This window comes from Pleurodeles waltl, chromosome 7 (assembly GCF_031143425.1).
Source record: "Pleurodeles waltl isolate 20211129_DDA chromosome 7, aPleWal1.hap1.20221129, whole genome shotgun sequence".
NCBI classification, from domain to species: Eukaryota; Metazoa; Chordata; class Amphibia; order Caudata; family Salamandridae; genus Pleurodeles; species Pleurodeles waltl.
The window spans coordinates 531,892,751-531,907,005 of record NC_090446.1 but is presented as its reverse complement, the minus strand read 5'-3'; the positions used below and the strand labels follow the sequence as shown (position 1 = coordinate 531,907,005).

The following is a 14,255-nucleotide window of genomic DNA, read 5'->3' as shown; positions in this document are numbered from 1 at the left end:
ATACTACTTTATGAAAGAAAGGTTGAGTTCAGCTAAGATTTCCTTAGTTTTTCTCCGGAGTCCACACTGTGCACATGGTTTTTACAAAGAAGAATTTATTAAATGTTTAAAATAAAACATTTCCAATATAGAAGTCTAAATAATAAGTTATATTTCACACCAATGGCATTTTAATAAAGTTAAGAATTATAATAGTATAGGTTAAGTCACGCCATGAAATATTAAAAATAGGATGAATCATTAAAGCTTACATTAGAAAAACATAGATTTTCTCAATTTAATTTGTATTTCAAATTACATAATTCAATAACAGTGTTGTACCCAGATGTTACTTGCACACCAAACATTTACAGTACCACAACATATAGTACGAACATGAGCAATAATGAAAGAGAGCAAAAAAGGAAAGACCCTATATATCAGCTTCAAATATAAAATGTATTAAACAGAGAACTGATATCTTCATACGTTACTCCTTTATCTAATCTCGTAAAATAAATATTTCCACACTTGGAAGGCAAAGTTTATCAGTGATTTGAAATCCAGTACCTGGACCATCATCTGATTTCGACAACTGAACAATTTGTCATCAAAATGTCTGCAGACATGATTTTATAATCAATGTTAGCATAGCTGGCTATAATGTATGGCCTCTTCTCATTGGTTTCCAGATGCTCCTGCTCCCATCTGTGTTCACCTGGTTCTGTCAGTTCACAGCTTCAAAACCTCTTGTCACACCCTTCCTCCTATCATCATTTCTTTTCATCATCTGTCCTCATGCTTCACTCAGATTCAGAAATTCCTTTATCCTGGTGCAGAAAGCACACGTAAGGTACATAGTTCTAATGAAAAACTAAAATGTTAGTTCATATAAGAACACTGCAAATTCATATACAATGAAAACATAGAAAGTGATGAAAGAAACAAATAAGTCACTCAAAGTGCATGATGCTACATTTGCCATACAGCAGATCCGAGGAAAGATCCTACATAAAGACCGCAGTCAGCATCTGCCAGTTGGTGTAGGAAACGTAAAGCTGGTCTACACTGCCTAAAATTCTGTAATCCAATACATAGAATTAAACCTTGTTTGGTGTATTTTATATAGAATTTACATGAGAATAGAAAGTTTAACATTGTTTGAGCAGATCTTCCATCACAAGGACATGGGCACATGCTAAAACTTTTCTGAAAGCTCAGTGGGAAGCAAAGTAGATACTTAACAGTATCAGCCCTAAAGCAGAATAATAGGGATCTTTCCCATTGTCCACGTGCATTAAAAACATATTGCACAGGTGCATTATCCAAACTCAGGTGGGAGTAAGTTAAAACTGATGTTTTTTTTTCATTTCCATTGAGACCCTTTGTGGACGAGCCTAGTTCGGTACATGCTCTTTCACACACTTTTTATCTAGTCTGCCACAGCAAGGCTCAGCAAAGGTATGAGGCAGCCCTATCTCATGAAAGTATTTTTTCACCTTTGATCGCCATGGAATAAAAAGGCCCTTATTGCACGCAAGGAAATCTTTAATAAAGATCTGGTTCTAGGCTGCCTACTTGGTTTACCATGTGGATAAACACAAAAGTAGAGGTCTAACTCATATGCGATCCGCCATATAACTCATGCCCAGCTCCTCATGACAGATAAAGTGAGAGGTATATAAGGGATTCAAAGATATTTTATCCCACAGAAGGTATCTAATACCTCCTGGCCCTGTTAAGAATCTCACAATTTCTTATTGGAGCTCTTATGCCAAAGGGTTTTAATTTATGACATTGCAATCACCTTAAGAACAGAGGTCGAAAACATAAATAAAATGATTGACAAGCCGTTTTGAAGTGCTGAAAAGTCAACAACCTAGCTTTTAAATTTTATATATTGACAAGAAAATATATGAGGAGGGAGGGAATGGACAGGTTGTCTATTCAGCGATTGTGCCCAGGATTCAAATTGTGCTGTTTTTTTATACTTGTATTTTGATCATCTCTGCCATGCCTTCTTATGGTAATTCGTAGGTGTTTTTGTGGCGTATCCCTATTTATATCATATTTGTGCCCATGCAGGAGCACAGCTACATCTCTGTGGTGAGATCTTACAAGGTAGAGATGCAGCATGTCTTTGATTTTAAATCCTCTGCATTGGATTTGACTTGTTACCTGGCTGTGCTGCACTCCCTGGATAGTGTAGAGTAACTACATTACTGGGGGCCTTCGCAAAGACGCAGAACAAGGCATACCCCCCCCCCCCCGGGGAGGATTGTATGCATCGGTCAAACACTGTGGACTTTATTTTGAACGTTCATGCCTTTCTTTTTTTTGCTTTCTTACTGCCTGCATGAAGACCAGCTACCAGGAGTTGGGTGAATCAGTAGCATAAAGGCAGGTGCTGTTTTTGCAACCGTCTGTATGTGATCGTCTTTGTATGTGTGTTACCCACAACTGAGTACAGTTGTAGGTTGTACCAGTTAGCACTGTCCATGTCCACTACGAGAGCCCACAGGTAAACTGGCAGCTGAAGGATTTATCAGTGCTGCTTTCCGTGTAATTATTAAACCTGTTGCCATGGAACTTGGATGCCAAGTATCAGAACGCTTTCTGCATTGATCTGTACACCTCTATGACTTACTTTTAGAGGGGAAATCACGTTTTCAGAAGTGTGCTTTCATTTAATAGCATTGTGCCTTCTAGGGGTTGCTTGGTTGGTTCATTTCGCTTGAACCAACCAGTGTGCCCTAGAATTGGACCCCAACTACTGTACCGTATTCCAGTATTTATATAGCACTCGCTACCCCTAGGTAGAGATGCAGTTAAAAGTGCAGGACTGGAATGCTTGAATAGATCCTGAACACCTCTAGTCCTTTATTTATTTGCCGCCGTGCCACTCCAGAGACTAGCCATGTGCAATTCGGACTTGGTCCTGCAGAATAGGATCAGTCTAGCTCGGATTGCCTTGCCAAACCTCCACTCTGCAGCGGCATAACCAACCCCAGGCGAGCTTCTGCCTGTTCTGGCCTCATCGGTAAGGGGCAGCTCGAGTCCCATGGCACTCAGTGCCCAGATGGCATGCCTGGCTATATCCATGAGACTTGGGACATCTCACTTAGAAAAAACAAAAAGTGATCGGATGAAAACATTGAGCAGGCACTGGTAATTAGCCTGGGTTGCATTCCAATCCATCATTTTTTTTCCCACGAGGCCCGTCACAGGAAGCTTGTTGCCCTGTCGACCTGAAGACATCTGGGCAACGGCGCTCTTACAATATAATTTTAGGCTAAGAAGTGAAGTATTATGTCACATGTATGAAATATCCCTGTGCACAGGTCTGATTCATTTGCTTGTCCTCTCTCTTTCTGTCAAAGATATGGATGACGACTTTAGAGACACTCTGAAGACGTATATCAACAGCTTGGTGAACAAAGCTGTCAGCCGTGCGAAGGTGGACAACAGGGGGTTCAAACTGACCGCAGGAAAATTGGCAGAGAAAATAAAGGTAAGAGACACTTAGTAAACGGGCAGGCACCAGGATGTTATATTGCGTAAGAGGCCAGCGTCTCTGGCAGGACACACCCTTACCCAAAGAGCTATGGCACGTCTGTGAGAGAGAGCCAACAAACAATGAGGTGTTTTTCCTGCAAACTTGTTGCTTAAGGGCTGTTCAGAATTATCTTGCAGAGTTTAGAGTCCCTAGCTCATACTCATTAGTGTGCCCTTGGGACTGTGTGTCTTTCCAAGCTGTAGTAAGCTTCTGATGCATCCTCACTAATGTGTACGTTGAACATTAATGTCACCCAGTGATGAACAGCAGGAATGATTAACTCAATTAGAAATGCTTGCAACATATGAAAGTTGAGAAGGGTGACCACAAGCTTCATACTTATGTAGTAATAGTTACGTGTTTTCTTTTAGTGGATATCTATAACCTGCCTATTTCATCCTTAACAGTTATAAAGTTAATTATTCGCAAATAAGGAGTTCTGCTCCTTAAAGGGAAATCAGGAACTCAGAATTTAGCACAGGTCATGATATTGTGACACTTGCATTTAGCCTCAATACAGGGACATGTCAGGGCTTCTGTCCTACTTTGAAAGTATGTCACAACAGGTCACCAAACTTCAGTGACAAAATGTTGTGTTTAAAAGATAGCCACGGTCCTAGTGCAAGAGGTAGGTTTTAGTATTATACATAAATAACATGAAGGGGCATAACTGACTCATTGTTAACCTTTCTGTCTAATGGGGACTAGGGTCATAGGTCAGTATACCATGTTGACGTCACCATTTCGTCTTGCCTTCAGCGTGGTTTACACTGTCGTTTCTTAAAGGCCTACTCCGTGTGCACTCCTGAATACTCTCTTCTCAATGTTGTGACCTTTTTTTTTTTTTTTTTAACTTTTTCCAAAGTTGATATATTTTTAATATGATTTGTCTTTCTATCATCATATTAGTGTTTAGACAAAATGCCCTGACAATTGGCACTCATAAAGTTCAGACAGCCAGATCTGGTGTCTCTTCCAGATACGGGTTTTCTCTCCTTTGCATCCGGCTCAAGGTCTGCCATATTAAAGTTCAATCAGTTTGACAAGCATGAAATTCCCATAAAAATCCTTATCATTTAAGTCCTCATGTAATGCTTCATACAATCGTATGACATTCTTCAAACTGTTATTTAAATCTGTTCCACTTTAAATCAATTTAGATACCATCAATATTATCGAAGAGAGAGCATTTATCAAAATGTAACTGAATTCAAGCCATTTTTGTACTTTGCATATTTGTGTGAGCATTTCATGCTTACCCTTATGCTTCATTGGGAGTTGTACTGTACAATTCTGAAAAAGATAAATATAACATGTTACCTTTTACATATCAACACATTTCTAATTTCTGAAATAAAATCAATGTTACTTTTTAATTTCCGTATATTTTATGGTTGTAAAGATAAACTGTGACAAGAAACATTTAGCAGTACCTACATTAACATAGTATAAGTGTCAGTAGTTCTAACGTATGTAATTAGTAATAGGGGTATAGGATAAAAAGGTTACATAATGAATAGTTACTGTCTTCCCAAAGATATAAACATTTTAACTGTAGATTAGTTTACCAGTAATCAGACTCAAACATATATCTATATCTAAATAAATAAATGAAATCACAAAGAAAGAAAGAGAGAAAAAGCGAGAGAAGAAGGCAGCATACCAGGACCTGCCTGGTTTTGGTGAGGTAAGTCAGATAGTAAATTAGTTTGTGCTGTCAGTAATAACGGGGGCATAGGGAGAGAGGTGACAGGGAATGGACGCAGCGGACTGAGATAATTCAAGCTTTCTCCTTCTGTTAGAGGGTGAACTTGAGGGGTCGACTTAGTCTGTTACTATGGGGTTTATACTTTTGTAGATGGAAGTCAAGTTTGTTCCCTAGGGGTTTTGAGCTCCCTGTGATTGAATGATTATTTGACATTGTGTTATCCGCACATACCCAGGCCTACCAAGTGTGGCAGGAGAGGTTTCGGAAATGTTTCCACTCACATAATATTGTCTTAACACCTATTGTTAGTAATATGTCAATAAGAAAAATATATGACTTCAGTAAGTTTGTGGGTTGAGCTCTTGTGCCATGGACCTGAAATAATGTTGCAGAGATTAAGTGAGAGATGTACTTGAAGTAAATCCTCTATAGTTTGCCGTATTTGATCTCAAAGTGAGTCAATGTCATTGCAGCAGAGAAGCATGTGTTCTGGGTCAGCATTTTCTTTTGCACAAGTTCAGCAGACTGAAGACTCAGCCCTTGCTGAATCAGGCTCCCATGCTGACCGCTAGCAGAGATTTAGAGCCTAAAGTTTACTCTAACAAGTAGAAGGGAGAACGTATGACTTGACCTACTGGCTCAGATTGTGGCACACTCTTCATCCCTAGGGGATCTAGTATTAGAGGTATCACATAAAAGCTTCCATTTTCCAATCATATTTTTATTTGTGTTGGTATTCGGTTTTTCAAGAGCACCATAGTGTCTACTAGCCATGTGGCCTAGTTTAGCTACTTTCTCTAAAAATGCTGTGCAATCCTGAATGTGTGTGGCCGGCGCTAAGTGAACAAATGAGAATCTACTTATGGGGGTGGTTCGGGAATTCTGCTCTGCACTTTCTAACCCAAATAGGACCAACAGCTTAGAGGAGTGCAGGAGGTATCTCGAAAAACTATATTGTTCCAGGGTTCAGAATTGGAGAAAATAGAATTAAACAAAGCAACACAAATAGCAGAAATTTCTAAGGCTATAAATTCACTAAAGCTGGGGAAAGCCCCTGGGCCTGATGGCACAGCACTTCCATGGCAATGGCACTGAAAGCAGAGAAAGGCTTTGATAAGGTCTCATGAACTTTCTTGCGTTGAGTGCTGAGAAAATCTGAAACTGAAATGTTTCCTATGAATGCCTTATGCCACCCTGGCATTATTGGTTCATCTGGGCTTAAAAGGTAAGCAAATCAACATAAATATTTAGGAATAGAATTTTAAAAGAAACTAGACCTGACAAAGCAACACCTGGCAGACAAAATATTTAACAAAATTAAATCACTGACAGAAGCAGGGTCTCAGACGTTCATCACTCGGTGGGAGAGAACAGAATATGTCAAAATGATGATATCCCCTCAAATCAATTTCTACTCAAGTATGTTACGATTATTATTCTCAGCAAACTTTTTAAAAACAATTGATAAAATAATGTCAAATTTTATTTGGAGTTTACCATACTTATGGATAGCTTTGGACAGAAAATTGGCATGTGTTTATAGACCGAACAAAGCCCACAAAGGTATGAAACATCTGATCTTTCTCCAAAGAAATCAGTGGGGGAATAGCATATATGGATGTACAATCATGGGAAATGTAAGAAAAGCTCAATAGGAAAGAAGAGAGAGAAAAAAGAAAGTAAACACATAAGTAAAACAATAATAATAAGATCCACCAAACTTAACCCCCCACTTGTCCCATTCACCCACCCAACCTCCCACTCGTGAAACTAGGAGGCAGTGGATGCCTCAAGAGGCCAATGGCAGAGCCAGCTCCAACTTGGAGGCAAACAACAAAAGCAGAATAACTGCTGCATTGCTCGCTAACATGGGTTAGAATTAATATTGTCAGAATAAAGGTTCAAACAGTCTTCAGTAATTCGAGAATCAGGGATGTTATGAAAATCTCTAGAATAATCATCATACAATTAGGTTAAACAATTAGAGATCCCAGAACCAAGACAATGAGCAGTGCATCATATGCCTAAGCATCTATGTCTTCGTTTTGCAGTAAATGATCTCCTCTAATCAAAAAACATTTAATGATTCAAGACCGGGGTCAAAGAGGCAAGGCAGAGCTGACTGAGATAAGAGTTCACACACGTGAGGGAACAACTACTAGTGAAAACATTGTTACAAAACAACAATTTCCAGAGAAGATGCTCAGAACTCTTGACTTACAAGTACACTGCGCCGACAGTTGTCACTTTGTGTCCGAAACTATCCACAGATGTTGGTTGAAAAGCAGTGGAAATAATTGTTCCATAATAAAGAATATCCACATACAATATTTGCATGATGGCAAACTAGTTAATAATCACACATTTACAGGATGTTAACACTGCCTCCCAGGTGGTATAATCAATAAACATACAACCTACAAAGTTTAAAGGTTATCATCCAAATCCTGAGATAGTTTCAACATGAGATTAATCTTGTTAACAATAAGGAACAGAAACCTAATGGAGAGTAGCATTCATCAGACCATCATGATACAAACTTTAGTGTCCATTCAAATCTGCTATGGATTTTTGATGATGGAGTCCAATTCTGCCAATGTATTAAAGATGATGCCTTTTCCTTCATACATTAGTCTAATTTTTGAAGGACCCGCAAAGGAGAAAGGAATATTCTGCAATTTCAACTTGGTCCTAAAGACAGAAAGCCTTTCCTTTGTAGAGTCACCGTGGTATAGTCCTGGGATATTCCTGGGTTTGCCCCATTCCAGTTGGTTGATTTTTACTTGCCTCATCTGCCCTAAAGTGAGTTCCAAACGTTAAAATCTAAGTGGTCTGAATGTAAGGGGCCAAGGTGATTTAGAATTCAGCGTTATCTTGGTGGTTAGCCTGTGTGCACATTCAATCTCAAATTTGTTGTCAAACGAGTTGCAGAGACTGCAGGGAATCCAGGATTGTAGGAAGCTTGCAACGTCTTTGGAGCCATTTTTCAGGTTTTCTTGCAGGCTGAATAGTCTAAGGTTTCTCCTTCTATTCCTGCCCTCAATTCATTGACCTATTTTTCCAGGACTTCAACATTTATTATAGGGGTGTCCAACTTCTTTTTTCTAAAGCAGACTGAGAATCCTCTGGCTTACTCATTCTTGAGACAGCCTTGTCAGTCCCACTTAATGGTGCTTGGATGTCACCCTTCAAACTTATTGTTTCATTTTGCAAGAACTTAGTATTCAATGTTGTACTTTGTGTGAGGTCATGTAGGGTGTTTAACCTTTGAAGGATAAGTTCCATATTTGCCCTTGGGTCCAATTTGTCCTTAAAGGGGAAGTCTGGTATAGGCAGCTCCTCTTTGGTTCTTTTATTTCCATTTTTTTTTTATTCTTTGAGATATTTTTCTCTGGATTCTGCCATTTTATAAGGTCTTGTAGTTTTCAGAGATTGAGTGAAATGCAATGTGGCTTTGACTTAGGGAATCCTCTTTATGTGTATCTGGGACATCTCTGCCAGGATGTAAATTGTCATCTGGATGCTACATATCTTTCACATCATATCCCATTGGCACAGCTGAGTTCTATCCTTTTAGTGGATACGTCGAACAACGTTAGAATCTGATGCTCTTATTATGCCTTGGTGTAACCTTGTAATTGACAGAAAGTCAATGTCTCATTGACAAAGTCTTGAGAGGCTCAGACCTGCACCTATCTGCTTTTATGTTGATCTGTGTACTCATTTATAGAATGCTTTGTCTATCGTTTACAGAATGCTTTGTCTATTTTGATATTAAAGGAGAATTGTGAATCCTTTTCATGCGAGGAAGATCCAGAAGATGTGGTACTCACACCTCTGGTGCTAGTAACTAAATAGACAACCTATGGTTAGTTCTGTCACTGTCCAGCACTGATCTAAATGCTTCCCTTCGCAGTCCTACACTAGCAGAATATGCATTGTGCTTTTGCTTTCAAAGGTATGACTGTGCTGTAATTTGTTTCTTTTTTTCATTCTCTTTTTTTGTTGCTTATTCCAGAAATTTGTGGAGCTGATGAAGAAAAATGAGTACAGCTTTTCGTCCCCTTTAGAGGTAATGTGTATTGATCATTTGCTCTCTAGTACAAACAGCATCCTTCGGGTACATGCTTTTCTCAGCAACCCCAACCTGTATACTTTGTCCTTGAATGTTTGACCTACCTGTCCATCATACTCCTTGAATTGTCCTCTTGTCCTCTGGACATCTCCCTTTTTCCTCTACTTATCTATCTATTGATCTAGATGTCTCAGCTATTCTCTGTTTCTCCTTTTTTTTTTTAGATGTATTTTTCTGTTCTTTGGCAACCCATTGTATGTTCTTGTCCAAAGGCTATCTCCTGCATGCCTCAACTGACAACTTGTTATTATTCTCTTCTCTTCTGCAGGCTACTTCTCCTGTCCTCTGGGTGTCTCTCCAGTCTTCCAGAGTTCTCCTTTAACCCCTTTTTTTACCCTCTCCTTTAGAACTCTCTTATTTCCTGTCATTACCCCTATTATTATCCTCCTTTCCAGCTTCCTATCTTCCCCAGTGTTACTCTTAGGGTATCTCGGAGCTCCCAGCCAAAGGTGGTATCCTCCAGGAAGAGACAGAAAACTTAAAGGTGGGCAAATGTAGTTCATTTCCTGTCCCAATCCTACTGTGGAATGAAGGATGCAGGTTTACACTAACAATTCAATTTAAGTAATCAGTAATGAACAGTATCATTCTGACTATATCAAGAAACTCTGAGAAACTTCACTGTCGCACTGAAGATGCGGAGGATCATTCCCGGCACAACAAGGTGTGAATAATTGGCCTTCCTGAGGGCACAGAACCCCAACTCATCGCCAACTACCTCAAAACATGGGTCAAATCCTGGATACATCAAGACTAGCTGTCCTCCTGGTACGCTATGGAGAGGGCTCACAGATCTCTATCTCCCAAACATCCCCCGGGTGGCGCCGCCTAGACCAGTGATTGCTTGTATCCTTAACTCTGAAGACAGGCACGCCATTCTCAGAGAAGCTTGTGCCCAGATGGACCTCCAATGTAGGGATACCAATGCCCTTCTCTTCCCAGATTACACCCTGGAAGTCCAGCAACAGCACCATTCATACTTGGAGGTAAAAAAAAAAAAGCTCAGAGCAATGGAACTCCAATATCGTCTCATTTTCCCTGCTACACTTCGGGTAATCCATGCTAATAAATATCACTTCTTTGATACCTCTAACTCTCCCTGGTCATGGCTTACAGAAGAATGCCTGCCACACGCTTCAGTGGAAGCCCCCCATCCCAGGGCCCAAAGCTGCAACGACAACCGAAAACCAGTTAGCACCCAAACCACAAAGATACTGCACCCGCTCATGGAAGAGATGCCCCTCACTGCGATCCAAATCTCCATCGCACCCCCGACACGAGATAATCCCTTTCCTCGCTGCACCCTTCACAGGCGTCTGAGGTGGGGGACACCGTATGAAGCTCAACAGCTCCCTCACTCCTGCATCAGCACCAGCCACCGAAGAACATACAGGCACAGACCTCTTTCAAAGCCGCACTCTATAAAAGCTGTTGAGTGTTACGACGGGCATACAGGCACCTACACTTGAACTTTTTTGGATGCATATTGATGGCAAAAGCTTATCCTTGATTAAAGAGGGGTCCACCATAACTGTATTGTTTACTATATTGTTTTCCATTTCTGTTCTCCTTGTTAGACAGATGCTTCTTGGGTAGACATATGGGGTGGGGCGGGTGTTGGGGGGAGGAGATTCAGTAACCTGTTACCATTCATTTTGACACAGACTATATTTTGTTTAAGTGTTGGTTTTAATGTGTTTAACAGTGCTCAGACACATATCAGCTATACAGGCACAATGATGTACACAGAGACTTAGCTTCCTTCCCCATCCATTAGACCCATGCACTGCCACTCTGGCGTGAGGGGATGGCATGCCCTCACTCATCCTGCCCACTGCCAGGCCTGCTACCAGGCCTGACATGACATCTTTTGGAATCTTGTCCTGGAATGTTAATGGTCTACTAGACCGTATAAAATGAACAGCAGTCCTCAATTTCACCCATCAAAACATTCCTGAGGTCTTCCTGCTCCAGGAGACCCAACTTCTGGGTAACCAATTCCCTTTCCTGGCTTGTAGGGGTTATGATAGAGTCTTTCACTCAGGCTGTGCCCCTGGGTCCGAGGGGTGGCAGTGCTGCTGTGGCGATCCTTCCCTCTGCCAATTACCAACGAAGTCTGAGACCCTCAGGGCCGCTTCTTAGCACTCACTGGAACACTTGAGGGTCAGATAGTAAATCTGGTGTGTGTTTATGCCCCTCGGCGACCCTCGCCACCTTTTTTCATGCCCTCTCAGGAGCCCGCCTGGGACTCTCACTAAACATAGTAGGTGGGAAATTCAATTAAGTCCCCAACCCAGACGCCAACACCACAGGAGCAGCATATCACACACACTCGCAAATAGACCTTCTTTATATGCCCCCAGTGGACTGTCACACTATCTCCACAGTTGAGATTCTTCCTATGGGAATATCAGACCATGCTCCCCTCCTCCACCTTGGTTTGATCCGTAAAGGTCCACACCCTATCTGGCAGTTTAACACCTTGGCACCGAACTCCAAGCCTACTTTCATAGCAACATGGGCTCAGCCAGCTCGTCTGGCACCATGTGTGCTGCCAGTAAGGCAACCATGTGGGAAGTCGCTAGGGGACACATTAGAGCTAAGAAGCATTCCCGCTCCCTGCACATCACCCAACTGTAAGCCCACACCCTCTGACTAGAGAGCAGTCTTGCAACAGGCTCACGGTGTGACACTTCCCAGCAGTTTAGTCTCCTGTACGAGGACATATGCCTTGAATCCCTGGAAGCTGCCAAGCATCTGTGGCGGGCCAGAACAGCTGGAGTCTATGGGTAGGGTGGCAAGATCGGGAAGCTACTGTACTGATTGGCCTCCCGTCACTATGCGACCAGAATTGTGCCCAAAATTATTGACAAAAGTGGGATTACCCTCCCTGAGATAATGCAAGCTTTCGCTCACTATTATTGCTGTTTACATACAGCTGTCCTTGAAAGGGACATGGAAGCTTTCTTGTGGTTCCTTAACTAAATATCCCTCCCCATCTATCCCATGCCAAAACTCAAATGTTGGATGAGCTGCTCTCGAATGAAGATCGAGGAAAACCCCAGGCCCTGATGGCTTCCTCCCTGTATACTACAAGACATTCTGTGATGCCTCAACTCCCCCATCTACTGGCACTTTATAAGGAGGTAGGGCAGAGGGGTACTTTTTCCCAGAAATAGATATTGCTACAATTGTAGTGATCCCAAAGATGCAGCCTCCATCCCTCGCTTGTACTGACTATGGCCCTATCTCCCTCATTAATGGAGAGATCAAGATATTCACTATGCTGCTAGCTACCCGTCTTAAACTGGTTCTCAGCACATTGATACACCCTGAGCAGTGCAGCTTTATGCCGAGCCGTAGCATGAGGCACTGCCTCCGATTCCTTCACGTGGCCCTAGTTCACTGTCATCTTCTGGTTTCTAACTCGGCCATGCTTTTTATAGACTTCAAAAAAGCATTTGATAAGGTGGACTGGGGCTACCTCCAATCAGTGTTGTTGTGTGCCAGGGTGGGGCCTCGCTTTCGGGGCATGGTCCAAGTCCTTTACTCGAACACTTTTGCCCAGGTCCAAATTAACGGCACACTCTTCGGACCTTTCATATCACTCAAGGGACTAGACAGTGATATCCTCTATTGCCCTGCTATTTGCCTTAGCAATTAAGCCCCTGGCATGCCTTATCCATGAGGACAAACAGCTGCGGGCTGGAAATGGGGCGAAGGGCATAAAGACCGCATAGCTTTATATGCAGATGATGTCCTAATATATCTTGATAACCCAGCAAAGAGTGGTCCACATTGTCTCCACCTTCCCTAATACTTTGAGGAGGCCTGTGGTTTTAGGATGAATTGCTCTAAATCTGTACTGGTGCCCCTGCCCCCCCCCCCCCCCCCACCCCCCCCCCCCTACCATCCCCTGACTGCTTTGACTGGTAAAATAACATTCCAATCCGTTGACTCAGCTTTAAATTCTTGGGCACTTGGATAGCGCTCCACCCTGAATTTACCTGGTCCCTCAACCTCGAGTCTCTCACGTGAAAGACCAGTGCCTCCCTCGCAAAACGGCAGGCTCTTCCACTGAATGTTATAGGACTTATAGCATTATATAAAATGATGATCCTGAAGAGGTTCTTGTACCGCTTCCAAACCCTTCCACTTCCATACCAAGAACTTGGTTTAAAGCACTAGATGGGATTGCCAACTCCTTCCTATGACTTGGATCCAGGCTGCGCCGCACACTTACTCACTGCCAACGTTATCTGTATGATGGCTGTCTGCGTTTAGCCAACTTCTACCTTTATTATATGCCATCCCACCTTCTAGTGATCCACAATTGGTTCAATGGGGGAGGTAGGACACACCCTATCGGCTAGAACTATACCTTCTAGGGTGCTCACTGGTATTGGCTATGCTCCATGGGTTTCAGATTCCCCTCTGTGACCAAAAGGGTACTCATGACCTGGAGAGCTGCCCTTCGCCACGTTCAGTGACTATATAGGCATCTTACAATTGGGCAATGTCTGGTCGGAGACGCATATACAGGCCTTCCAAGAACTTCAAAACAATGACTCCCTTTCTAACACGCAATTCTACAAATATCTTCAACTGAGACACGCCCTCTACTCCTTTGTTTCCCAGATTAATCCTTTTCCCGAATTTAGCTCACTGGAAGCCAAATTCTTCATAGGTGCACTGGGCAGGGGAGGGGTCTCCCACATCTATCGTACCTTGATCATGAATGCCCCAGGCACACTAGAACACCTTAGAGCTCGATAGGAGAACTGGTTGGCTGCCCTGGAGGGAAACAACTGGAGGGATGATGTTATGGCACCCAGAACCATCACTATATCTTCTAAACTGGGCCTGATCCGAACATA

General features: G+C 42.1%; 1 protein-coding gene and 1 long non-coding RNA gene across 6 annotated transcripts in view; one reads left to right on the top strand and one right to left on the bottom strand.

Annotated features, from left to right (window-relative positions):
- LOC138304297 (RING finger protein 112-like) overlaps nt 1-14,255 on the top strand; it is a 333,811-nt gene that overhangs the window by 269,815 nt on the left and 49,741 nt on the right. For all 5 annotated transcript variants that reach the window (XM_069244246.1, XM_069244245.1, XM_069244247.1 and 2 more), the window contains 2 exons: nt 3,360-3,490; nt 9,262-9,315. In XM_069244246.1, the coding sequence (XP_069100347.1) occupies nt 3,360-3,490; nt 9,262-9,315 (185 nt within the window). The remainder of the gene's footprint in view (nt 1-3,359; nt 3,491-9,261; nt 9,316-14,255) is intronic.
- The window catches only part of LOC138304299 (uncharacterized), a 219,288-nt gene continuing 205,240 nt past the window's right edge, over nt 208-14,255 (bottom strand). Inside the window, exons 2-3 of the long non-coding RNA XR_011205541.1 lie at nt 4,795-4,828; nt 208-842 (exon numbers count right to left, since the gene is read on the bottom strand). This is a non-coding gene — a long non-coding RNA (uncharacterized lncRNA). The remainder of the gene's footprint in view (nt 843-4,794; nt 4,829-14,255) is intronic.